The 26,154-nt window shown below is 47.4% G+C and overlaps 8 protein-coding genes across 8 annotated transcripts; 3 read left to right on the top strand and 5 right to left on the bottom strand.

Moving 5' to 3' along the window:
• Positions 1 to 522: 522 nt before the first annotated feature.
• Positions 523 to 729, top strand: N7508_009879 (uncharacterized protein; the record flags this gene model as incomplete). The annotated part of the gene is made up of 1 exon (XM_058467941.1): positions 523 to 729. One exon carries the CDS (start codon positions 523 to 525, stop codon positions 727 to 729), a length of 207 nt encoding a protein of 68 aa, XP_058315787.1.
• Positions 730 to 2,872: 2,143 nt separating this feature from the next.
• On the top strand, positions 2,873 to 7,426 carry N7508_009878 (uncharacterized protein; the record flags this gene model as incomplete). The annotated part of the gene is made up of 4 exons (XM_058467940.1): positions 2,873 to 4,034; positions 4,091 to 4,773; positions 4,843 to 6,057; positions 6,113 to 7,426. 4 exons carry the CDS (start codon positions 2,873 to 2,875, stop codon positions 7,424 to 7,426), a joined length of 4,374 nt encoding a protein of 1,457 aa, XP_058315786.1.
• A 2,510-nt stretch (positions 7,427 to 9,936) lies between these two features.
• On the top strand, positions 9,937 to 10,840 carry N7508_009877 (uncharacterized protein; the record flags this gene model as incomplete). Its single annotated transcript, XM_058467939.1, has 2 exons — positions 9,937 to 10,165; positions 10,224 to 10,840. 2 exons carry the CDS (start codon positions 9,937 to 9,939, stop codon positions 10,838 to 10,840), a joined length of 846 nt encoding a protein of 281 aa, XP_058315785.1.
• A 259-nt stretch (positions 10,841 to 11,099) lies between these two features.
• Positions 11,100 to 12,207, bottom strand: N7508_009876 (S1/P1 nuclease; the record flags this gene model as incomplete). The annotated part of the gene is made up of 2 exons (XM_058467938.1): positions 11,100 to 11,997; positions 12,077 to 12,207. 2 exons carry the CDS (start codon positions 12,205 to 12,207, stop codon positions 11,100 to 11,102), a joined length of 1,029 nt encoding a protein of 342 aa, XP_058315784.1.
• A 2,873-nt stretch (positions 12,208 to 15,080) lies between these two features.
• On the bottom strand, positions 15,081 to 16,310 carry N7508_009875 (SEC14 family lipid-binding protein; the record flags this gene model as incomplete). Its single annotated transcript, XM_058467937.1, has 4 exons — positions 15,081 to 15,449; positions 15,510 to 15,899; positions 15,949 to 16,090; positions 16,150 to 16,310. The coding sequence occupies 4 exons, from the start codon at positions 16,308 to 16,310 to the stop codon at positions 15,081 to 15,083; spliced, it is 1,062 nt and encodes a 353-aa protein (XP_058315783.1).
• Positions 16,311 to 17,670: 1,360 nt separating this feature from the next.
• On the bottom strand, positions 17,671 to 20,843 carry N7508_009874 (uncharacterized protein; the record flags this gene model as incomplete). Its single annotated transcript, XM_058467936.1, has 2 exons — positions 17,671 to 19,187; positions 19,247 to 20,843. 2 exons carry the CDS (start codon positions 20,841 to 20,843, stop codon positions 17,671 to 17,673), a joined length of 3,114 nt encoding a protein of 1,037 aa, XP_058315782.1.
• A 436-nt stretch (positions 20,844 to 21,279) lies between these two features.
• Positions 21,280 to 23,258, bottom strand: N7508_009873 (uncharacterized protein; the record flags this gene model as incomplete). Its single annotated transcript, XM_058467935.1, has 6 exons — positions 21,280 to 22,044; positions 22,104 to 22,352; positions 22,410 to 22,658; positions 22,729 to 22,843; positions 22,918 to 23,104; positions 23,165 to 23,258. 6 exons carry the CDS (start codon positions 23,256 to 23,258, stop codon positions 21,280 to 21,282), a joined length of 1,659 nt encoding a protein of 552 aa, XP_058315781.1.
• A 605-nt stretch (positions 23,259 to 23,863) lies between these two features.
• Positions 23,864 to 25,557, bottom strand: N7508_009872 (uncharacterized protein; the record flags this gene model as incomplete). Its single annotated transcript, XM_058467934.1, has 2 exons — positions 23,864 to 25,229; positions 25,322 to 25,557. 2 exons carry the CDS (start codon positions 25,555 to 25,557, stop codon positions 23,864 to 23,866), a joined length of 1,602 nt encoding a protein of 533 aa, XP_058315780.1.
• Between the last annotated feature and the right edge of the window lie 597 nt (positions 25,558 to 26,154).

Genomic DNA, 26,154 nt, shown 5'->3' with positions numbered 1-26,154 from the left:
TGGAAGATCAACATCTCTTACTCCTGTCCCAGGGAAGTCCCGTCGGCGCGAAGAAACCGGGCCGCGGGCCGATCCAAAATCCAGGGAGAATGACACTCGACAATTTGACCCATACGGAACATATGACAGTGGAATTTTTCAACAGAGCTTGACGCATGCAAGCATTCCAGTTGTCAAGAAAGTAATCGTGAGGACTCAGAAGACGGCTATCGGGCGGCTCCCGTCTAAAAGACAGACAATCCTATCCCGTGGCCAAAATGCGGGCTATACGGTGGAAAAGAATCAGTACGATAACGAAGGCGTCGAACAATCCGATGCATACCCCAGCAGTCGGCGAAGAGGGATTTATTTGGGTAGTCACCGCAATCGATGCGATGAAACAAATGATGGCAGGCCTGAAGTCTCTGGCCTTACGGGATACGTAATTGATCGACCCGGCTCATATATCCAACTTGGCCACCAAAGGAGACCAGATAATTTTTGATCACGATATTGAAGACGCCATATAAGGCGATGACCAGCATGTCACTCGGTCCGAATCGCCCCTTGGTCGCGGCCGTCGAGCCTCGAATGGAAATCTGCTGCGAAGAGATCACACGGGGCAGGTATGGCGATGGAAGAGCTATATACTTCCGTTTCAAAGTGACTATCTTGGATGCCGAGAAGTTCAAAAATGGCCAGGAGGTCAGGTTCCTGTTCCGTGATGTTTTCAGGGCAAGAGAGCATTAAATTTTTCAAAGTCTCCCCTGAGAGCATTCGAACCTCGGTGAACCCGGTGGACAGGACACATGATGATGGCTAGAAATTAGGCTTGGACGTAGGTATTAAAATTCTCGGCGAGCACGTCAAAGGCTACAGAGACAAAAGGAAGGCTTGGACCAAACCAGACTTTTGGGAGTTGTAGGGAGAAGAGACGATCTACGAAATCACAGCTAGTCTCAAACGTCATCGTGATGCGGCCCCGTTAATGCCCATACATTTCCATTTGCAGTTCGTCATCTCGGATTGTGATTGAAGGCCGTTCCATATTGCCTGCGACCTTGATTGGACACGAAAGGGCTACATCTTTCCTGATGATGGGTGGAGTGGGTTTTGGAGAGAAGTCGATATGACTGACAGAGTAAGGGAGGGAGGCAATTTTGGAGAGTGGATACAGGGCATTAGTAGAGCAAAGGGAGACCTGTTGGATTTGCAAGAGAGTCAGTGTTTCATGTAGCTTGAGATCACCTTTCTGTGCTTGCTCAGCCAGCCGCTAACATGGACTGCAGGTCAGGAAATCGGTGATAAGTGCAAAGAGCTGGGAGAGGTGGTTTAGATTGCAGACCATTGCTCATTCGTGGAAGCCCTCGAGGGCAGTGCCTGGACTCATAAATGGAGATAAAAATCTCAGAGTTGGCGACACTAAGACCCTGAAAAGGTTGATTCACTGCTTTGCCTCTGAAGGCTCTGCCACATGAGCTTTATAAGCTCACTGAAATCCAGGACCAATGATTTACCCGAGGCTGCATGCCTGCAAGCCAGAGAAAAAAAATGCATTGGATCGCAAATCATGTGAGCAGGTATCAGATTAACAGACGGATGACTCTTTCGGGAATAATACAGTCTCATAGCCCCAACGGCCCGAGCATAATTCAGTGCTAAGACCATTCGTCATCTGAATAAAAGATCGCAAAATAAATTCAAACTGTCATTGGGCGACCGGATCTCGGCATAACAGGCTAGAGGCCAAAGATTCGGGACCTTAAGGCATAGTCTACGCTAAGAGCACAACTTAGCTGATCAAAGCACAGCAAAGCAGTCGAGAGCCCCTGGAAGATAATGTTAGACCCGCAATATGAGTCCAGACACCTTCTCGCATATTGCCTGATTAAGAAGACGCTAGTCACATATTTCCTAATTTGGACTGGTACAAGTATCCAGGAATTCGGCACGTAGCTTTGGCCGGGTAGATCGGGATCGTCACACCCGTTATCGGGCTGACACCCTCTCACGAATTCGGGAGCGGAATTCTTCCGCTATATTTTTCGGCATCGAATATAGAAAACAATTTAATTCTACCCGATTTCTTTATGCAGGTACATATGTCGTCTCCGATAAGGCGCCATGATGATCTAAAGTTAAACTGTATTTCGTCTGAGCATAAAATATACCGCAACCATCTAACGCACTGGGCTTATCCAACCGTCACACATCGCGAAGGTTATCTAAAGGGAAGACCTGCTAAATAATTGCCGGCATCTTATCCTACTTGAATCCACAGTGGAAGTGGAAACAAAACAAATTGTTGATTGCTAATAAATATCTCATAGACAAGTAATTTTACGTCTGCGCCCCCTAAAAGTCTCACAAGGATCCAAAGACAACCCAAAACCCAAGTAGGCAACAGATCGGACATTTCTCCGGGTTTAAACTCGCATATGTAGGCCAATCATTGATTATCCTGTTTTGGTATGAGCCTTTGCAGTAGTTTGCTCGACCCAAGATCTGTCAAAACAATGAGCTCCACCACCCATTGAAGCTCGGCCGGCGTGCCGATTCTCAGGGATGCTCCCTTCTCAGGATCTATACATAGTGGCGGGTGGACCAATAGCCGCCGCATTAGATGCTTATGAACTGATAAGTGTGTATAAACTGATTTCCGGCCAAAGATGGCAGTTATGTCCAATGACGGCTGTTGGATTCCCCATTGCTTCGGATCTGTAGTCGGAACACACATTTAGTACCCCTAAGAAAGTATTTTGTGGATTGAAATAAATACCCTGGTCTTTCTCCCCTTCAATAGATCTTTGATCTCAACATAATAATTAACACTCTTTGACCGATCTCTACTCCCTGACCGATCTCCACTCCCTCACCGAATCCCTTCTCTATAATGGACAAAAACCACGACCCCGACGATACGTCGGCGTCCGAACCTCATGGCGAATACTACTCTGAAAACAAGAACGAAGAACGCAGATCCGATGATTTGCCTGTTCGCAAGCTAAACACCCACGATTTCACCAGTGTGGAAACCCTACACGTACCTCACACCAACATCCGCGAAGCCAGCAGTGCCGAGACCCTATATGCTGGCAACGGCAAAGCCCCGGAATCACCCAAGAAGGACGTTACCTGGCACATGAAGCATCATGTTATTCGGAATGCAGAGCGAGACGAAGCTGCCGGTTTCAAAAGGCGTGAGCTTGGTGTCACATGGCAAGACCTAACGGTCGATGTCCTTGCCGCCGAGGCCGCCGTCAATGAAAACATGATCTCGCAATTCAATGTTCCTCAGTTGATCCGAGACTTCCGCCGCAAACCACCACTCAAGTCTATTTTGTCAGAAAGTCATGGCTGCGTGAAGCCTGGTGAAATGCTCCTTGTCTTGGGCCGGCCCGGCTCGGGATGTACCACACTTCTCAAGATGCTGTCCAACCGCCGCGAGGGCTACCATTCCATAAAGGGTGATGTGCGATTTGGAAACATGAGTGCTTCCGAAGCCGAGAGCTATAATGGTCAGATTGTGATGAACACAGAAGAAGAACTGTTCTATCCCAGATTGACTGTCGGCCAAACCATGGACTTCGCCACCAGAATGAAAGTTCCATTCCATCTACCAGATGGAACCAACAGTGCTACAGACCATACAGCCGAGACGAAGCAGTTCCTCTTGGAATCTATGGGCATCGCACACACAGCCGATACAAAGGTCGGAAACGAATTTGTCCGTGGTGTATCCGGCGGCGAACGGAAACGAGTCTCTATTGTCGAGTGTCTTGCAACCAAGGGTTCTATTTTTTCTTGGGATAACAGTACCCGTGGTTTGGATGCCAGTACTGCATTGGAGTGGGCAAAAGCTCTTCGTGCCATGACCGATGTCCTCGGTCTTTCTACTATTGTCACCCTGTACCAAGCAGGAAACGGAATTTATAACCTCTTCGACAAGGTCTTAGTTCTTGACGAGGGCAAGCAAATTTACTATGGCCCTGCCGCCGAAGCCAAGCCTTTCATGGAAGATCTTGGTTTTGTTTACACTGATGGAGCAAATATCGGTGAGTTTTGATGTCTTAAACGCAGAGAAAGTGGGCGAAGGCTAACTTCGAGATAGGTGATTTCCTCACTGGTTTGACTGTTCCGACAGAGCGAAGAATCAGACCAGGCTGCGAAAACACATTCCCTAGAAATGCCGATGCCATTTTGGCTGAATACGAAAAGTCCGAGACTTACAAAAAGATGGCATCCCATTATGACTATCCCGACACTGACCTGAGCCGTGACCGCACGGATGCGTTTAAACACTCGGTCGCGTGGGAAAAGTCGAGGCATCTCCCAAAGGGAAGCAACTTGACCACTAGCTTCTGGGCTCAGGTCAACGCATGCACCACTCGACAGTATCAAATCTTGTGGGGTGAGAAATCCACTTTCTTGATCAAACAGGTTTTGTCGTGCGTGATGGCCTTGATCGCCGGTTCATGTTTCTATGACTCTCCGAACACATCTGAAGGACTATTCACGAAGGGTGGTGCGGTCTTCTTCTCTCTGCTGTACAACTGCATCGTGGCCATGTCTGAGGTTACCGAATCTTTCAAGGGCCGCCCGGTTTTGGTAAAGCATAAATCATTTGCCATGTATCACCCAGCTGCTTTCTGCTTGGCTCAAATCACAGCCGATTTCCCGGTTTTGTTGTTCCAGTGCTCTATCTTCTCGGTTGTCATCTATTGGATGTCTGGCTTGAAACACACTGCGGCTGCTTTCTTCACCTTCTGGATCATTTTGTTTACCACAACCTTGGTAAGTTGGCAGTGCTTTGAGCCATTTCCTGGCATACTGTCATATACAGGCTAACCAGGTCATCAATAGTGTATCACCGCTTTGTTTAGATTCATCGGAGCCGCGTTCAGTACCTTTGAGGCCGCATCGAAGATCTCGGGAACCGCCGTCAAGGGTATTGTCATGTATGCTGGTTACATGATCCCGAAGCCTAAGATGAAGAACTGGTTCCTCGAATTGTATTACACGAACCCATTTGCCTACGCATTCCAAGCCGCAATGTCCAACGAATTCCACGACCGTCATATCCCTTGTGTCGGTATGAACTTGATCCCGAGCGGTCCTGGTTATGAGAATGTTGGAATAGCCAACAAAGCTTGCGCGGGTATTGGTGGCGCTTTGCCCGGTGCAGACTATGTCACTGGTGATCAGTATCTTGGATCTCTTCATTACAAGGCCTCTCAGATGTGGAGAAACTTTGGTGTCGTCTGGGGATGGTGGGGATTTTTCGCCGTTCTCACCATTATTTGCACATCGTACTGGAAGTCGGGTGGTGCATCTGGTGCAACCCTACTCATTCCACGCGAGAAGCTGAAGAAGCACCAGGCTGCCAGCTCCGATCCAGAGGCACAAAACAAGGAAAAGGAGACTGCACGCCAAACTACTGATGAGCCTGTTGAGGTTGACGATGACAACCTCTCTCGAAACACGTCTATCTTCACTTGGAGAAATCTCACCTATACTGTCAAAACTCCCACTGGCGACCGGGTGTTGTTGGATAATATCCACGGCTGGGTTAAGCCCGGTATGCTTGGTGCCCTCATGGGTTCTTCGGGTGCCGGAAAAACGACCCTACTCGACGTTCTTGCACAGAGAAAGACAGACGGTACCATCAAGGGTTCTATCATGGTTGATGGACGACCGCTTCCGGTTTCCTTCCAGAGAATGGCTGGCTATTGTGAGCAGTTGGATGTTCATGAGCCATACGCGACCGTGAGAGAAGCCCTCGAGTTCTCTGCCCTTCTACGCCAATCCCGCAATATTCCCAAGGCAGAAAAGCTGAAGTATGTAGACACTATCATTGATCTTCTTGAGCTTCACGATCTAGCAGATACTCTTATTGGCTCTGTTGGCAATGGACTCAGCGTCGAGCAAAGAAAGCGTGTCACAATCGGCGTGGAACTAGTGTCTAAGCCTAGTATTTTGATATTCTTGGATGAGCCCACATCCGGTCTTGATGGACAATCCGCCTATAACACAGTACGCTTCCTTCGCAAGTTGGCTGATGTGGGCCAGGCTGTTTTGGTAAATTTCCTTTCTGATATGCGTGGGATCATACTGCTAACATTCAATCTTTTAGGTCACAATACATCAACCCTCAGCACAACTCTTCGCTCAATTTGACACCCTTCTCCTGCTTGCGAAGGGCGGAAAGACCGTCTATTTCGGAGACATTGGTGCTAACGCCGCTACAATTAAGCACTACTTTGGTCAATATGGAGCTGAGTGTCCTACCGATGCCAACGCAGCTGAGTTTATGATTGATGTGGTCACTGGTGGTATCGAAGCTGTCAAGGACAAGGACTGGCATCAGATCTGGCTCGATTCTCCTGAGCAAACACGGATGATCCAAGAATTGGACGAAATGATCGAGGACGCTGCTGTCAAGCCTCCAGGAACAGTTGACGATGGGTTTGAATTCTCGATGCCTCTTTGGGAGCAGACCAAGATCGTCACTCAGCGCATGAATGTTGCGCTTTTCCGAAACACCAACTATGTCAACAACAAGTTCTCTCTTCACATCATTTCGGCTTTACTCAATGGCTTCTCCTTCTGGCGTCCTGGCCCCAGTGTGGTAGCTTTGAACCTGAAGATGTTCACGATTTTCAATTTTGTCTTCGTCGCACCCGGTGTCATCAACCAGCTTCAACCCCTATTCATCCAACGCCGTGACATCTACGATGCCCGTGAAAAGAAGTCCAAGATGTACTCGTGGGTCGCGTTTGTGACGGGACTCATTGTTTCCGAGTTCCCGTACCTCTGCATCTGTGCCGTTCTCTACTTTGCGTGTTGGTACTACCCCGTTTGGAGATTGCCTCACGACTCCGACCGATCTGGAGCTATCTTCTTCATAATGCTTATATACGAACTGATTTATACTGGCATTGGCCAGTTTATTGCTGCCTATTCTCCCAACCCGACCTTCGCTGCGCTGGTGAACCCACTGGTAATCAGCTTCCTTGTTCTCTTCTGTGGTGTCTTTGTTCCATACAATCAGCTCAACGTATTCTGGAGATACTGGATGTACTGGCTTAATCCATTCAACTACGTCGTCTCTGGAATGTTGACATTTGGCATCTGGGATGCGAAGGTCACTTGCAACGAGGATGAGTTCGCCTATTTTGACCCGACCAACGGAACCTGCGGACAGTACTTGTCGAACTATATGGCGGGGAATGGCTGGAGAATCAATTTGCTTAACCCTGACGCTACCTCGGCATGCAAGGTCTGTCAATACAAAAATGGCAGTGACTACTTGACAACCCTCAACATCAATCATTACTATGTTGGATGGAGAGATGCAGCTATATGTGTGATTTTCGCTATCAGCGGATACGCTTTGGTCTTTGCATTGATGAAGTTGAGAACCAAGGCTTCGAAGAAAGCCGAATAGGTTCACCATTCATTCTTCAGCTTCGTCAAACATTTCATCCCTTGCCGACCGACCGACACTTGAAAGTGTCCAATCTGTTTCATTCCATTCCTTCATTCATTGTTCTCATTTATTCATTCATAGATTAGACTTCATCATAGAGTTTCCCATAGACTTTGTCATATAGATTATTTTAGCCACTCTTTCGATTTCAAAATAAGGAGCTTGATTTGTCATATACTTTCCATTGTACATTAAGAACAAGAAGCTCTAAGGATGAGTCTTTTATAGAGACGTAGCAAGTTAATAAGCCGATGAGGACCATGACAAACAAGACAAACAAGACAAACAAATAAGGTAGGCTTGAGCCCGAAGGCCGAAACTACGCTCAAACCTGTCATCGCTAATCCAGTTCAGCATTTATACGATCATAAATTTCTATATCAGGTTGAAAACAACAAGCTGTAGCCTTTCTCCAATTTTATCACCCCATGGTGGAGAGATATGACATATCGTCGTTTTCTCAAATTACGCCGATATCTGCGCGGAGTTAATGAAATCAACAGCAAGACACAATCCAGTGGCCACATATACATGTAGCAATGTACTCTTTCATCTCAAAAAACTCTCTGAAATCTCAGTGGTACGTCTACCAGTTACGAGGTCTTAGAGTTTGTACGCCTACAGACGTAGACGCCCCACTAATCCCGTAGCTCTATTCCAGTACCGCGGTTGAACCATTACTGTATTTCAACGATTCTGGATTGCTTTATGAATTCTACCAACCCATGACTCCTCTAGATCCAGTCTCATTGAGTTTTCAATATACTATTTAGCATGTTCAACTCAGGCTGACAGATCCGCAACACCCAAAAGCGCGTACAAAAACCACACGAACAGCTTACATGTCCAAGTATTATCGTTCGGGGGACATGATTTCACACAACGAACGATAATAAGTTTGCATGCGTGTAATTGAGTGTTCACTGGCTGGTGAAATCGAAGAACAATCGCGCACCGCACCGCTGTGTTTCAAGAATTCGAAACCTTCCCATCCTCCAATCCCTTCAATCGCTCTCTCGGAGTGCTCCTGAAGCTCAGATCTATAATATATAAGACAGATAGTAGTGCATGGAACTTGGTGGAATACACGACATTCCAATTGTCGGAATATTCAGCCCGTTCTGACTTGGCAACTCGATGATGGCACATCTTAATGCAACTTGAACTAAATAGTCAGCTTGAAACTGGCACTATTATGGTATCAGTAGTTGGGTTAGCCCACAGATACTACGTGCTAGTAATACGCCGCGAGGTCAAGCCCGGTTCGATCTCGCTAATGTCTTTTTGTTACGTAGTGAGAAGACATTGGCGCATATTTGCAGCCCTGTTCACGCTTCGCAGCACTTGTTGAAGCCAGGTTGAGGTAGTTTGTAGCTATTTTCTTTTTTTTTTAAAAAAAAAGGAAAAAGTGAGACATTAGAACCCAAAGTATTCGAATGTCGAGAACAATGACGCTTAGGGGCTTTCGTGCCGAGACTATGCCTTCATAGCGGCACAGTCTACAAAACATAGGGCCACTTCAGGATTGCATAGCTATTCGCCAGATTATTATAGGCGGAGCCAAGCCTAGGCGTTGGCCCCTGCTCATATTTGGTGCTTGGATGCGTCGTGCTTGAAATGACGTCATTTGTTTGGATTCTCATTGTCTAGTGTAGTTCTGAGGAACTCGATTTTAAAGGGCTTGACTTCGGGAAAAAAAAAGAAATGGACAAGAGCCACTTACAATTTGGTTGCGCGTCCACGCATGCTCATATCTTGAGGCCCGTCCAGATCCAAACAAAAAGCCTAGTGCCATTCATGCCACGCAGGAACTTGGAAGTGGCGTCCAAGCAGCTGTTGAAAACTTTTTTAGCTGAACTAAGTCGAAGTCTGGGCGTGCTAGCGATAACAGCCAAAAGCGACAGGATGATTTCATTTATTTCTCGGATGTCTAAAGCAGCCCAAAAAACCGATGAGTCCATTGAAACCGGGTTCACTGAGCAACAGAATTTGAAATTTTATATGAGACACATGGCACTCTGTATTTCAGAGAACAGAATATGTGATTGACTTGCAGTCTGCGATCGCTCACTTGGGAGCAGGGCAGGGATTTCACCCGTGAACACGCGTCCTGTGTTGGGCGTTGGGAAAATCCCCGCTACGCCACCCCATGGTACTTGATTTTAACATGGGAACAACAACTATGTGGAGTGCGTATAGACCGGATGTTGACGAATCAATTTGATAGATAGCAGTGGCTTGCTATACTAGATTACAACAGCTGGCCCTATGCTTGTGGAACTACGTAGCCTAGGTTGATCCCTACCCACTTCCGAACAAGGAGACATCGCTCTCCTCTGCTACTTCAACATTCGTTTCCCCGATTTTTAGCCACTCTTTAAGTGAATTGAGTTCCCTCTACATTAGCGCGCTAGTCACCCTACTCTTCTTGGCTCCTCATTTTGTTCTTGCTGGATTCATCTACCACAATGAAGAACATCATTGCTGTTGCAGCCTTCGCTGCCGGAACTAACGCACTTGTTGGTCGCAGCGACAGCTGTTGCTTTCATTTGACTGCCACCGGTGGCATCTCCGGATCGCTTGGTCAACTAAGTGACGGTCAGGTCCGTGTCGGCGATACTACCTTGTCTGCTGCTCAGTTCTGCCTCTCGGACAGCATCATTACCGATAGCGAGGGCCGTGGCTGTGTTGTGACGTGTAAGTAACATCCGATGAACAAACTCAACAGCTCGTCGATGACTGACACACCATGCAGCTGAGACTACACAATTCCAGTGTGACGAGGGTTCAACTGGTACATCCGGATTTTCTCTTGCTTCTTCTGGCTCCCTCGAGTTTGATGGTAGCTCAAGCTTCATTGCATGCGCGACTGGTTTAAATGGCGGAGACAACATCTATATCTCCAACAGTACTTCTGTCACGCAATGTACGAAAATCCAATTGACGGGCGACTCATGCTTCGCCGCCGCCTCTTCTTCTGCTTCGAAGCTTTCTTCCACACCTTATGCCGTCCCTACCAGTGCTGTACCGGTACCTATCCCCGCTATTAGCTCTGTTGCCGGTGCTGTTGGCTCTTCCGCACCTATGTGGACCAGTTCAATTCCCTCAATTCCTATGGTTCTGCCCTCCACCCCAGTCGGGACTTCCACTCCAGCCGCGAGTACCCCATTGACGACTTCGAGCCTTGCGACAGGCACTGCTACTTCAGCCGGTCAATCAGAGTCGGGTTCCTCGACCAGCTCCTCGGGATCCTCTGCAGCTGCTACCACATCAGCCCCCGCGAATTCCGGAGCCAGACTTGACTTCTCCGGACTCGCGTTGCTTCAAGTCGCCGCTATGACCTCAATCATTGCCTATCTTGGCCTGGTGTAGATACAACCAGACTTCTATGTTCGCAACATAGGGATGATCGACTGTTTGGAACAATACTTACGAAATACCAATTCAGCTATCTCGCAACGATCGATATGTCATAACGTGGAAGCGAAGAGGTAGGCATCCGAAATTCTGGGATAGTCTGCTGTACATAGAATACATAATACACGCTTCCGAGTAACTTCTTATATTTGAAAGAGTTCACGCTCAACGACTCCACCATGCTCCCACTAAGATTGCTAATTACATTACCAAATCAGTGCTTATGATCGCGCTTCTCTGAGCAGCATGACCCGTCCATAGCCGCTCTAGCAAGGTTAGCACGGCTCATAGGACGAGGCTTCGGAAGAAGATCCCGACCGGACAGGTCTGGAGCCGCGTCACGGGTCATCTTGACAAATCCTTCCAAATCGCGCTTGGCAATCTTAGAAGTGTAAATCATGTTCAGCCAGTTGCCCAACCTGTAGCCACCCTTTGCAATCTGAAGCTCAATGGTGCCAATGGCAGAATTGTAGTAATCAGGGTAGAGGTCGCCAGTCTGCAGGGCGGCAGCTCCATCGGGCATGACAATAGTGCACACATAGGCATTGGCATCGGAAGCCCAGCGAGTAGATGTGGTGATAGCATCGCTGATAGTGTCTCCCTCGATCCAACTAGCTGCCTCGGATTTGTAACTTCCTGAGTCGATCTCGCTGACCAGAGTCTCAGACCAGGTCTTCGCATCTGAGAGTGAGCTTCCACCAATCAATGACTGCGGCATATAGGTATCCCAGTCCGAGTGAAGATTGTCGCTGTATCCATTGTAGGTGACCTTAATGCCGTTTCCGCCCGTCTCGTAAGCCTCATCATGCAGTGGTTGCGTAATGTCACCGAGGAAGTGCACAAGGAATCTGAGAGCCTCTGCTGTGTGGTCGTTGGTAAGTCGACCGTCACTTACACGCTGGGTGTAGTTGGCGATAGCAGACACTGAGCACCCTGAGCTGCCGCAGTCGCGCTCATAGTCTACATTGCAGGTCGTTGGAGGATTGTCCTCAGCATCAATGTAGTGGAGCGAAGCAGACCATTTGCCAGCGGTTGTTGCGCGATATGAATCGGCCCAAGAGGCAATGCTAGCCAAGTAGGAGTCGGAGGTATCTCCGAGAACACCTTGCGCCCTTGAAAAATATCAGCATTGAATCTTGAAATAGGTGACCCATAGACTCGTTGCTGTTTGGAATCACAAAGTGCACATACCACGCTGCTGTCTCGGAGGTAAGATAGTTTTGGGCAACATATGCCACTGTAGCATGACCTAGTGAGCCCCACGCATTGACTCCCGTCACTGACCCAAAAGCGACAAGAGCGATCTTGTTAAGAGGCGCCATCTGGGAAAATATTCAAAAAAAATCCTGCGTGGGTTTACGAATGATCAACAGCCAAGAAGGGTGAGCAGGTCTCTGAATATTTTTTTGGCAGCGAAGCTCTGTTTAAATAATTCAGTCCCCGCATTCTTCTCGGCGCGTAATTTATCGGTTGCCTTATAACTCTGAAGTCGGACTAGAGCAGTATGCAGACCGACGTTACAGCAAGTACAGATGCCCATGAGGATGTCTTCAATGTCAAAGCGGCCCCTGAATGGTCACCTTACTTACCGCGGACGAGTTTGACTTCGCGCTTCCACCTATTGCAGCAGGGTATATTTGTGAGATCTGCATGCAGGGAACCGGAGACCACCGGCTTGCGACCCTACAATAAAATTGTGGCTCGACATCTGGCGGCGCATGTCTTATCTTTTGAGCTTGATAGGTTTCTGTGGACTAGCGTTCTTCTTGGCAACACACTAATGTGAGGGGTCATTCGGCAGTCTTAACCAATCTTGGCGTGGGGAGAGTGTGTGGTGAAGAATTCATAGTAGCCGATGAAATTTAGATTGCTTCATATTTCAAGATATTCACACACGTGCTCAAACATGTTAGCGAGTGGCCGAATGTCCCAGGAACCATATCTAATTCGCTCGTGCCGTGTAGCAACTACCAGGAATATCTAATATAGGACTTTTATTACGAGACTGTAATTAAAGTGATGTTCAACTCACCGATGAACTCTAACTTGCATGAAAAGCGACATGAACAAACCGGAACTGTATGTAGTTAAAAATTTGAAGATGTTCTAGATGATGAAATCGTTTGCCTCTTCGGGCAGAGATTCAGCGATTGTGGAAAATGATATTATGCACCATGGAACATTCTGTGTGCTCCGAGTGAGTCTCAATATAAGGGAGTTTGTATTCATATAAAAGTCAAAATAAAGTGCCGTAGAAACAGAACGGCAAATTAGGATAAGCCAAAACGAGGTTATAATCTGCGTATACACAGGTGGACGCAAGAACAATGAGACATCGGATACAATGAATTGCTCCAATGACCTCTAAAATACAGGGGCTTTGTCTTCCCGTACGAAGTGAAGTTTTTCAAACAGTCTCAAGCTGCCAGGACCGAACAAAAGTACTTAAGTCGAGCGTGGGCGGGGATTTGAGGTTCCAACAGATAGCAAAAATGTTGTCAGCGGACTATTAACTTCCAAGCCTAGTAATTGTGCCTCGAAATGCACTTATAAAATTTAAGGGGAAGGAGAATCGATTGTTATCTTTACCAGTCTTGGTTGTAATGTGCAACTTCATGGCTGTGGACACAATAGAACAGTTAGATATCACCTAGTACTATCCTCTGGTGATATCGTATCTCTATCTTGTTCCACAGCTTCATAACAATGAAATCGATCAATATCACGATCAGTACCTGGCCTGGTGTCGTAGATTTGTGGCCAGTGTATTTGACATGGGACTGGGATAAAGAAGACCTCGACTTTAAAATAAAGTGGGGTTAGAAGGTGCTAGAACCTAGGGGGTAGATACTAATTCCGCTATATTAAAGGCGTTAACAATGAAAATTAATAAAAGAAAGTACTTTTGTTAAGCTAATAAGACTTTATCAATTAGTCGTAATGTGAAATACTGCTTGACTAAATAGGAAAGAGTCTACTATTAGTAGGAAGATTTGCCCTTATCCAAAAAGGTTAAAAGTAATATTCCATCTAGAAGAGATCTAGTAATAGGGAAGTGAAGCTTGATAGCGCTCTTAATACAATATCTTGGCTAGCAATAAGTCTTCAAACAAGGGTCTTATAACCTTAGAGGCCAAGAAAAGGGATAGAGAAAAGGATGCCTCAGTGAGCTATCTACAAAAAGTGGTCTTTATAGACTATCCGTCAAAGAACTGCTAACAAAGGGGTCACTGACAAATAAAAGGTCTGATAGAAAAAGAGCATTGGGCATGTTTGCCCAATTTGTACGTCACATTGTCTGCTTGTTGAGAATGTCCAACTTCGTGATTCGGTAATTTTGATTGTCTGCGGTCGTTTCTTTCAAATCCTTCGAGGTAGTGTGTCGTTGAGCAAGGTGGTGATTGACGTCTTACATAAGCCTCTGTTTTTACAATCGCTGGTGGCATGAGACAAAACGCTTCTGTCAGTTTCTGGGCGTCCATTACGTCCATTGATAGTTCTATCGTTTTATTTAAAAGCACCATGAGATCGGACAAAACCATCAAATAGATTTCGAAGATTTTGTTTTCAACGCAAAAACTTTGCTTCTAGTCGTTAGAATGATTGTTCCGTTCAAGCTTCGAGTATGGTGGGATCCTGATGATTGGGGGGTCTCGAGTCGAACAAATCATTGACTGCCGCACATATGGCTGAAGCTGTTGAATGTAGTAGGCGCTCCATTTTCAACATCAGCTGTCTTTAATGGGTATTGACGTTAAATTGAATACTGGCTTATTTTAATGAATCCTAATAGAGCAGGGGCAATACTGGCAACGGCAATGTGAGGTGAACTTCTAAGGATGGTTTTATCCATGCAGAGACCGGGAGTCTGGAAAGAAGCCGTAATAGCAGGATAAGAGATAAAGTTACTTCATGTAGAAATCCACGCTCCATTGGATGCTAGCGCAACGATGGTCCATTTCTCCCAAGGTCTAAAGGCGGAGTAAATCCGATCGGTAGACTATGTTCCAAGACAATCGACTCAAAGTGGATTGAAATATGTCTCTGATTGTAACCCCAAGTATGAACTCTCCGGCTCAACTATCATATCTATCAATGACAATTAAACAAGTTCTCCGGCTTTAAGACATGTTCGGAACGCTTATTGGATCAGTCCAAATCCCCCAGCAGATTATGATCTAAGTAGAAGTTGCAACTACTTCGTACAATCAATCTCCGCGATCTTATCACTTCTCGTCAAACCAGCCTGGGTACCAACTGCCGATGCAGCAACTTTTCCGTCTGCTTCCCGAGCCCATTTGATGGGACCAGGAGGCAAAGTCTTTTCTGGATCGTCCCAGTTCAAACGATCCCGGATGTTACTATCGAGATCCGGTAGCATGCCGTGCTCAAAAGAGAAGCCACCGCCAAATATGCTCGGAATGTTTTCATCATCAATATCCTCCCTCAGGGTTGGTAAGACCTCAGCACTCAGTAGAACTACGATTTTTTCTGCCGTGTAAGGATCTACCCATCCTTTAAGGTACCTCCAGATTGTAGAGAAATATGAAGGAGGGTTGCAGACCTGTGGTATGTGATGTTAGTATAGGTAAGTTGCTGTCTGTACCTCTGCTTCGCTGCTCACAATGATGCGTTGTATAGTCTCGGGGTAGCATGTTGCGAGAAGCCAGCTGATTGCCTGGGCAAATGATTTGACGCTCCATCCCTGTTTCAACCCTAAATTTGATGCGTCCACAAGATAAACGAAGTTTGTGATCGGAGCCGATGAATTTGGTCGGTCCTTCATCATTGAGCAGAGAGGAAGCACAAACCGGGCTAGACTGTCGTGAAAGATCGAGGCCGACTGCATCATATCAGGATTCGGTGGCTGCTGTTCCCCGGACGGCGAATGTTTCCAGCCAGGGGTATTGCGAGTCTTCTCCCAGCATGCTAAAGCATCTTTATCAAGGTAGGTCACGTCAAACATGCATATTGGTAGACCATTCTTGTCTCTGCGACCGGTCCAGTGAGGATACTGAGTCATGTAAGTGGGGTCTCAAAGGATAGCAGAAACTGCCACTCACAAATTGCCGAGCCTGTTCGAAATCGTCGATTGGGATGATATCGTACAATTGGAGCGTCGATTTCTCTTGGCGAAATTGACATGCTTCTTTGAATTGGGTGAGTGCCGCATCGGGATCGAACCGACGGGCAGTCAAGAATCGTCTGTCAGTGTCAGCCCCACGAGGGAAGAAAGCGGTATCCACGTAGTGAGGAAGATGTACAGCAGGGTACTTGGATCCGATAACCCATCACACAAATCTCGGCTTTCCTGCTCGTTGAACTGATTCAAAAGTTTATGCTCCTCGCATAACCGAGTAAATGATTCCAATGAAGCCTCATGCTCGGGTGGGATCTTTAAGTCTAGAATTTGATGGATGGACATGGCGAAATTGTTAAGGGCGTTCGAGAATTGGATCATTGATATGGGGGTGGGGGTTTGATTGGGAAGAGAAGACAAAATAGAGTTGGGTGCGAACCGGCTTTGTGGGAATAATCTGCAGTGTCGCGTGTAAATTATGCAGGCTGACGCGCGTGAAAAGAGATCCCTGAAGGACGAGCATTTGCTTTGGCCGAGGCAAACTCACCGCTTGCCGATCATGAGGCAAGTCATGAACAGAGATCTCAGCCACCAATGAACTCACCAGTTGACAACCCTGAAATTGTGGCACGAACAGGGCGGTGGTCCCAGGTAGATGTAAATATGCCATCAACATCTCAGCTCTTAAGATATAAGTATATATGATGTCAGTTATTTGCGTCCTTACTTCAGTCATACTTGTTATCACAAGGCGCTGGGTTGCTTTGACCTTTGAAACGCATCATGACAAGTTAAGATCCATGGCAGCGAGTGTTTTCCGATGAAGTCATTGCCCTCGATCTCTACCCCGCTTGTCAAAGGTTTTATCATCGATTTTGACGATGCAAAAAGAGTATTCACTCAATCTTCGATCTAAGTGAGCGAACCCACCATTCCCACTAAAAACCCCAAAGACATGGTTTTTAACATTTCCAAATCCGGATTAAGCGGGTAGTATGGAATACACTCTGCAAACTTTAAAGGGGTTGCAGATTAGTATTTCCGACAAGCTAGAGCATGTTGAGCAGGAAACAGATTGTGAGAACTAGGTGATGAGGTTATTGGTACTTAAATTGCTAAGATGATATTTTAATCAGCTCATTTTGACATCTTACACCTTCTGGAAAACTCTTTAAAATTGCAAACATGCAAACCTCTAGCCTAGAGAGTGGGTTTCATTTGATCTACTTCTCCTGTGAAAGCTCATGCCGCCTTATATTGAATGGTGGAAGGAGCGGGTTGACGTTTGCTTATGAGTTGAGTGCAGGAGCCATGGAGCCAGACCCCAAAATGTACTTCTCTCTAAATGGAGAGACCAACCTCCATAGTTTCAACTGCGTACTCCGAGGCCAATAGCCCCTACATGACTAGTTACTATTATTTATCCAAGATGTATCCCTGGATGGGCTTTTAAGGAGCTAGTTTGAGAGCGGCCTATTGAAGGCTGATGGATAAAAGGGTACAACTAAGCATTTGCGCTGGCATCTACAGTCCTCAAAGCCCCTATCAATAACTGATTTTGTCGCCCAACAGGAACGAGGCAGCACTCGCAACCTCTCGACGTTGAACGCTGTTAGATAATAAAGATTCAGTGGCTGACGAAAATTATGGAAAGAACAAAAGAAATGTCAATTTAGCTTGTCACTTCGATGCAGGAAACATTTATTTAACTTTCCATGAGCTTGAAATTAACGGTAAAATCAAATGGTCCGGCTTCCAATCGATGACCTTCAAAAGGACCAGGACCACAACTTGCTGTCCCGATTCCGTGATGCGCATAGTCGATGTTCAATTCAGTCTCATTTTTGAGCTCAGATAGCTCATGGGGGTGTTTTGCGCGATCTAGTTCCGCTGTACTATACTTCCGCAACGAGAAATTGAAAGGTCTATCCATCGTAGCCTTCATCTCGGGGAAGGCTGGATCTGCACCAGCGGAAGCAGAATAAGAAGTATCAGGAGGCGAGGAATGGAGACGCACCCAATGCGTATCCATGCGATTACCATTCTCCTGGGGCCACTCGTATGGTGTCTGGAGACCAGTATCAAGGGAAGCCGTGTATGTGCCGAATCGAGCCGCGCGCTTCTTGTCACGGTAAGATTCTCCGGGACCCCTGCCGAACCATGTGGCTGAGTCATATCGACGGGGTAGTCGAAGTGTGAGTCCAAGTCTGGGGATGTATTTTGGATGTGTGCCAGTGAACTCGCCATTGACGTGCAAATTCACAGATGACTCTGTGATTGTGTAATTGAGCGTTGCTTCCATTGCCCACTCCAGGACTGTTGGTGCGACTCGGACTTTTGTCTTGATAGATACATTTCCGTCTTCATTCACATCCCATGCTGCGGACTGGATGAGCATGCGAGTGCTCTTCACACGGAAGCTCTCCCACTCAACGCAAGGGCCTGCTGGGCCCAGATCATTCTGTGTCATGGCGCGGTATATTCCTAGCTGTGGCCCGCTTTTTAAGACCGTGCCCGCATTAGTGGACCACGACAGATCGCCCCTGATAAGGTCGTAAGTGAACTGAGAGGAAAACCCCGTCGAGGTGACGTATAGTCTTCCCGGGCCCTCGCGAACAGTCATCACGGAGCCCGGTGAGCTCAATGCCAGAGGAATTGACAGTTTCCGTTCTTCGTGTAGGAAAATCTGTGCCCAGGCAATCTCATGTCCACTTGGCGCCCAAGCCGTAGCCTCCTTCAAACAAAACCTGACTGTTAGCCAGGTTGGCTCAGAAGTAAGGCTCACACCTTCTGGGAGCACAACAAGAGCAGAAGTTCCAGGTTCAGTGAACGGTATGTCCAACGACTTTGGGCTCGTGCTTCCAGTTTCCCTGACAAGATGCCATGTCACGGCCAGATGATCAAGAGTATTGAAGTCGTAGTGATTCATAACTTTTAAATGTCTTCCCGTCTCCTGCAGTGTCACTGTTACTGGCTCGATGGCTTTTTTATACTCGATCAATCCGGGGGTAGGCGTATGGTTAGAATATACCATCCCATCAAGAATGAAGTCTGCGTCATTGGGCTCGTCTCCAAAATCACCACCATAGGCGTAGTAAGACATATCTCCATCTCTTTTCAGAAGGCCTTGATTACACCATTCCCAAATGAAACCTCCTTGGAGAAGCCTTTCGGTGCGGTAAGCTTCAATGTACTCTTTCAAGCCCCCGGGGCCATTGCCCACTAAAAGCAGATTGTTAGAAGACGTTATCAGGTCTCTTTCTTTGGGCTGTTGAACTTACTGGCATGACCATACTCGCACTGGATCAAAGGCTTGTCACTTTTCTCTGCAACATGCTTTTTGAGCGCGTCTACACTCCAGTACATGGCAGAGTACAGGTCTGCGCTAAGAGCATCCCTGTCTCCTTCATAGTGAACTAGACGTGTCGGGTCCGCGTCTTTGATCCACTCATACATACTGACATGGTTTCTTCCGTAGAATGCCTCATTACCGAGTGACCACATGATAATGCAAGAGAAATTCTTGAACCGTTGCACCAGTTGTATCACGCGGTCGAGGTAAGCATCCTTCCAATCCGGGTTATCAGATGTCCATTTCGTTGCCATCTTGTATGACATTTCTTGAATTTCGTATTCAGTCATGAGGTGCTGGTTTGGAATTTTAGATCGCTCCACTGGATCGAAGCCATGACACTCGAGATCTGCTTCGGCCATTACATAGAGGCCTAATTCATCACAGACCTCGTAGAGCCTGGGATCATTTGGCTGATGAGAACATCGCAGTGCATTGATGTTATGCTTCTTCATCATGATAAGGTCTGCACGCATGTTTTCGTAGGGCACCGCTCGACCATAGAGATGGTGATGCTCATGGCGGTTCACGCCATACAGGATGACGGGCTCTCCATTAACCAAGAAGTTTGAGTTGATGACCTCGATGCGTCGGAAACCAATACGTTGGGGAATTGTCCGCCCGTTGAAAAAGATAAGCAAGGTATAGAGGTCAGGGGTTTCAGCTGACCACAATTTCAGGTCGCTCCTTGAGACCTCAATGATACTAGAATCGGTCGATGGGAATTCTGATTCCTGCAGTAACTTGCCATTGGGGTGATACAGCTTAATCTGGACATTGCCAATTTTGCCTTGGATTTTGACGTTGGTGATCAGCCGACCCACAGTGTGATCCCTTGCGGGATCCTCAATGGTGGCAACAGCGTTGAAGTCAATAACTGAGTCTGACGGGAATGAAACCAAGCCGACATCCCGAAAGATGCCACTTAGAAGCCACTGGTCTTGGCGCTCAATATATGATCCATCACAAAACTCGTACACGCGCACCGCCACAGTATTAACGGAACTGGCAGCGAGAAGCATGGATGTGATATCAAACTCGCTAGGGTTGCGTGAGCCCTGGGAGTAGCCAACAAGCTCCCCATTAACCCAGAGGTGAAATGCGCTATCCACACCCTCGAAGCGGATGCGAATCTGTTGCCCGTCCCATTTCAAGGGCGTGACAAACTGTCTCCAGTATGATCCTGTTTCGTTTAGAGCGGGTACTTCTGGGGGGTTGACGTGAAATGGATAATTGACATTGGTGTAGGTCGGATGCGAGTATCCTTGGAGCTGCCACATTCCCGGGACTTTGATGTCATCCCAGTTCAAGGGGTCCACGCAGGACCATTCTGGTGCCTCAAAAGGCGACGCATCATGTCTGAATTTCCAAGTGCCGTTGAGTGACACGTACTCGCTCTTCTCGCGGGCCAACGTGCGCGCGGCTTCTTCTGAGCTGTATGAATAGAAGTGGGCTCGTGGCGGAAGAGTGCCCTTGTGAATGACCTTGAGATTGTTCCAGTCGGGCAGCTCTTTTAGAAATGACATGATCAAGAGCTTTGATCTGAATGAGCTCAGAGAGATACTGCCTGATGGTTAAGCTAGCAAGGAGGAGCCACAAGATAAGGACAAACTCCGGCGGGGCCAAGACTGCTTGCTTGGGTTCACATTCTCGCGGAACTCCGGCAATCCAGGTCCATTTCTCCGGATGATAACACAGCGATATTCAGTCAAATGTGGGCCCCGTGGCTGTAAAGGGACAAGGATGATGGGCGGGGTTCAGGGCAAAGGCGGTTCTAGTTCCAAATTGGGCCTCGAATCGGTGAGAATGCCGAAAGCTTTCCAAATTAATACTTTTGACGTGCAAAACTCTCAATTGGCTGTATTTATTTGCAATACCGCGAAAACTCTAGACATATTGTCCTGCGAACACTAAGCAAACTCTAAAGTACCACGAATGCCATTTTCCACAAGTATCACATCATTAACAAGTGTACTTGAATTTGAATGAGATCTTGGGCACCCCAGTAAACTCAGAAGGCACAACATAGGAGATGTTGTAAACACGATTATCCTCAACGCTGGCACCGTAGATTACTGGTTGCTCTACTAGCCCTTTTGCGTCGATGGCGACATCAAGGCAAGGAAGGTCCTCGAGGCCTCCCACAACTTTCTTCTTGAGAAGAGTCCAGCTTGGCGGCAGTTGCGCGAGCGCGAAACTGAAAATATTAGTGCCATCCTGAGTGGTGTTCGGGTACGAAATCTCAAGGCTGTTAGGCCCTGCGACGGCATGAATAGTTGATGCTGTCGGATATAGAGAGAACAAGGCCATATACGGATGGGGTGTATGGTTTTTATCACCGGCCCATTGCACAATAGCCGGGACATATTGCTCACCGCGATTGACTGTCTCGGAGACTTGCTCGGCCCCGATCATGAGGGGGGCACTAATCCAAGAGGTCACCACACGGACCTCTGCATCGGCGCCGAGGGCATGAGGAACCTTTTTAGTGATCATCCGCTCGCCATCCCCGTGACCCTTGGATGCCAGCCATGCAGAGTCATTTTTCGAGATGTGCTCTCCAACTACGTCCATGACGAGCGCCAATGCTGCACCCTGAGCGATGTCGTACAAGGAGTCCGATTCCATTTTGGTTGGCTGAGGCCCGCCATAGCCGTATAGACCCCACCAGAAGTAGTCGATGACAGCCGAGTTTGAAACAAGATCGCGTGTATAGGCCCGGTCATACTATTTGCAGCGTTGCTATTAGTTGTTGTGATGTGGTAGACGCTGAAAGAAAGACATACTGGTCCAACCATGTTCGCAAGGTAAGGGTTGTAATGCGCGGCAATATCTGCCCACAGATCCGTCAAGATACTCTTAGCATCCTTGGTCATGGCGGCATCCTGAGGTCCATATTTGATGGCACCAGCGAGTGCCCAGGTATCCATTCCGTAGTACGTGGGTGCATTGTATTCAGACAGCACATTAGAGCCTGTCGACTTGAACAGCTCCAGGATAGTCTTTCCCTGGTCATTTGCGTAGTCGATGAAAGTCTAGAGATTTAGTCAATCTATTCAGAGCTTACAACCTAGCTGATGGGGATCAGATACCTGGTTGCTGCGGCGCTGGCCAATCCAAGAAACGTACCATGCGCGCATTATAGCCGGGTTTGAGTACGCTGGTGTCAGGTTGTCTCCTTCAGGGTAGGATCCATTTCTGCGCATAGAACCAACGGCTGCAATTTCCAGACTGTCCTCGATCCGCGATACGAGACTGTCCCCTAGAAGATCGGAGAACTCCTCCACAATTTGCACAAGCTGAGTCCCGATGAATTCTCTCCAATTTGGGTCATAGGTGTTCTTGTAGGGTTTATGTGTTAGTTGATCCCCTTCTCCCGTATTCAGTGGTTGTGGACTAAGGGTAACGTACATAGATTTCCGGCGGGTACAAGTCCGAATCAGGAGTTGGATAGGGCTCATCGGGTGAAAGCTTGAATGTGCCATACCAAGCAGAGTCATAGCTCTCGGCCATTTGGCACGTAAGGCTGATAGACTTTAATGAGCTTCAAACACGCGGAAAGACTGAATCACTTGGCATTGTTGATTGAGATGTTCTTACATATTCTCAATAGCTGCCTTGGCGTTACTGAGATCATGACCCTTATTTCGGTACAGTAGTCCGGCGGTATACCATGCTGTAAAGCGAGTTGACCACGGGCCGTTGTCGGAGTACCAGATGTACTTATACGAGTCATCCCAGCGCTTGTCATTGACATTCATAGACCAGTCAAACAGATCTTGAGCATCTAACATTCTCATGTGAGCAAGTCCCCGTGCCTGACATCGATTGTTCTGAGTATACTAACTTTTTGTCAATCCCTTTGTTATTTGGGCGGCTGAGGCGCTGGTGACTGCAATGGCACCGACGAATGCATATCTTGCGATGTTGTTCAGAATCATGGTGCCTGCAAATCAGTACAAAACAGGAAGAGGACAATTTGTTGACGATCACCCTATAACAGGGCGGGGTCAATTAATTTATACAGACAGACTAGTATAAGCCAAATCCCCTTGAATAGTGGGATTAAGCTTTCAGGGATGGTTATTGAGGCTACTCGGAGAATTCCCGGCTAATCCCCCGCACTTCGCCGGTGAAATGTCCGAAGGTTTATCGCCTTCTGCTCGTCGATGTCTCACTAAGTCATCTAAATTAACTTTGAGTCACCTTAAAGCGTTTGTTCCAGAATTTTACCAGTGCTTTGCCGGACGTAACATCTCTTTTCGGGTTGTCTAATCGAGCTGTAGATAGTGGCGGGACCCGCCTACCGCACCCTCTTCCTCTCGCTCGGTCATAGACGCAGATTTTGGATTTTGCTGAAGGTGGTGGTTGAACTACTATTTGAAAGATGGTTTGGGGGTTTGGTTTTTCTAATCGGCTTGGATCCCTGTAACCAGATGTCATCTTACAAGGACGCGTTTCATTCAAAGAAAATATTGAAACAAATGAGCTTAATACATAAACACAACAAATGAGAAACGCTGGCCATAAGCATACTCAGTGTTGATCATAAAGTCTTGGTGACCACTTTACTCTCAACCACTGCCCGGTCCTTCTCATGTTCACCGAGTTTCTTCTCCACTATAGATGCCGTGACTCCAGCCAACGTATCTCCATGTTCCTCTCCATCCAAAATAACGGCAGTCTCCTCCAAGCTTAGATTGCCGGTCTCCACGAAAAGGAAATAAACCACCACAAGCTCGAAAGCTAGCCAAACGTCATAGGTAATGTAGAACTTCCATTTGCTGTTGGTGACGCCGATAGGGTTAACGTACTGGTTGAAAATTCCGGCCAGTGCGACAAAGAGATTGTAAAGAACGAGGCCCCGGGCACGTAGGTTGAAGGGTAAAATCTCAATGCAGTAGGTTACCTGCAGAGGTGTCCAGCCGATGGAGAAAAAGAAGTTGTACAGGAATATCATAGCCAGAACACCTTTTGCGTAGCCATCACCTCCTGTTCCATCAAGCGCCGTCTTGTTTTCGTAAATAGCTTCGAGTGCCGTCCAGACGATGTAGACTGCCAGTATCCCTCCAGTGGAGATGAGGAAGAGAGTTCGCCGACCGAATTTGTTCATCAGAGCAGCGAATACAAGACTCCAAATCATAGACCAAAGCGTGAGGAGCGCATTGATGAGTGTCTGAGTGCTTTCCGCTGTATAACCAATCGAGTCGAGAATAAGAGTGAGATAGTAAGAGATAAGACCGTTCCCGCTCCACTGAGAGAAGAATCCCACGGACAGAATAATGAAAAAGCGCCTGATATTGCCTTTGCTCTGGAAGAAGGTCAGATAGGAGGTATTTTGTCTGGCTTCATGCTCGAGTTGAAGCGCAGTGCGGATTTCTTCCATTTCGAGGGTGACGAGTAAATCAGAGTCATCCCCGTTGGCGTGATATTTGCATATCAGCTTCCTAGCCTCCTCGTCGCGTTCCTTGCTGATGAGCCATCGTGGTGATTCCTCAATGAGAAGGCAGAGGCCGATTTGGATCACACTGGAGAGACCCTGCAGGAGGGACGGGATTCGCCATGCCCAAGTGCTTTCAATGCGGAATGTGCCATAAGTAATCCATGCGGCGGCAAGCGCGCCCAGATTCCACAGGCTGTTATATATAGCCACCTGTGGACCTTGCTGTCGAGGAAAAGCCAACTCCAAGAGGAGAAGCGGGGCAGCGGTGATGTTGAGGACAAGGCCCATACCAATGATGCCACGAGCTGCGATGAACATGCCGACATTCTGTGCCGCCGCTTGTAATGCGACACCTATCATCAGAACAAAGGCGCCAGCTAAAAGCACCGGACGGCGCCCAAATTTGTCGCAGCTAAAGGCGCAGATTGGCATGGTGATCAGTTGGCCAACATTCTGGATAGCGTTCAAACTTCAGGATAATGTCAGTTTTCTTCTTTTCTTCGCCTAATATCGTTTGTATCTGCCAGTTGAATCAGAGGAGCCAGTATGGGTGCTGCTTACAGGCCAAGCTCAGAAGCTCCGGGATTGTTGAAAGAATTTTGCCAGGTGGTGAGTGACTGGAGGCCATTCATCATAGATCCATCATATCCAGTCGCATAACTCGAAATCTGGAAGATAGCAAGCATAAAGTTGAGTTTTATGATACCGGAGTTGGTGATCCATGATTGTCCTGTGCGCAGGCCTGCGATCGCACCAACTGTATATGGCGACTCGGTATCTGGAGATGAAGAAGCCATTTTCCAACTCAACTAGATCAGAAACCCGAGGTAAAGGCAGGTCCTTTTGAGCAGATTTTGATATATAGCACCCAAGGTGGTGAATCTCAGTCGTAAGGCTAGGTCATCTCACATTTGACGGGATATCAATCATATATCAGAGACTCCCTTGGGAAAGACGCTAGAAAAGGCGTGGCATTTACTGCATGGTAAGCGATTGCAAGCTCTCCTGGGGGAGAGATTAGAGTTCATTGGCTCGTTCTAGACCTTCGCGATAGAAGACCCTGGGGGCTACCGTTTTAGTGTTGACTGCGGAGCTGTGGCTCTTACTGCGGAGAACATGCGCAATGATAGTTTTTGGAACAGGAACAGCCCACTCGAAACTCAAGTGGCGCAGTGCTTATCCATGGGAAGACTTTTGCCGGACTTCGCCGGTTTCACCGGTCTGATAAGGAACGCCGGTTGAACGTGAGCTTTTTTGGTGAAAGGCTATCAGGTCTGTCGCATATGAGAGACTAAATGATAAGTTTTGAAATGGGATACGGAGGTCCCTCGTCTGGGAGGGTATCCATGTTTTTGATTTCCGCTTTGTTTCCCAGCAGTAACCGCAACAGTTAT

The sequence above is a fragment of the Penicillium antarcticum genome (genome assembly GCF_028974205.1).
Source record: "Penicillium antarcticum strain IBT 31339 chromosome Unknown utg000009l_segment0_segment0, whole genome shotgun sequence".
Classification (NCBI taxonomy): Eukaryota; Fungi; Ascomycota; class Eurotiomycetes; order Eurotiales; family Aspergillaceae; genus Penicillium; species Penicillium antarcticum.
This window is presented reverse-complemented; position numbering and strand designations above follow the sequence as displayed.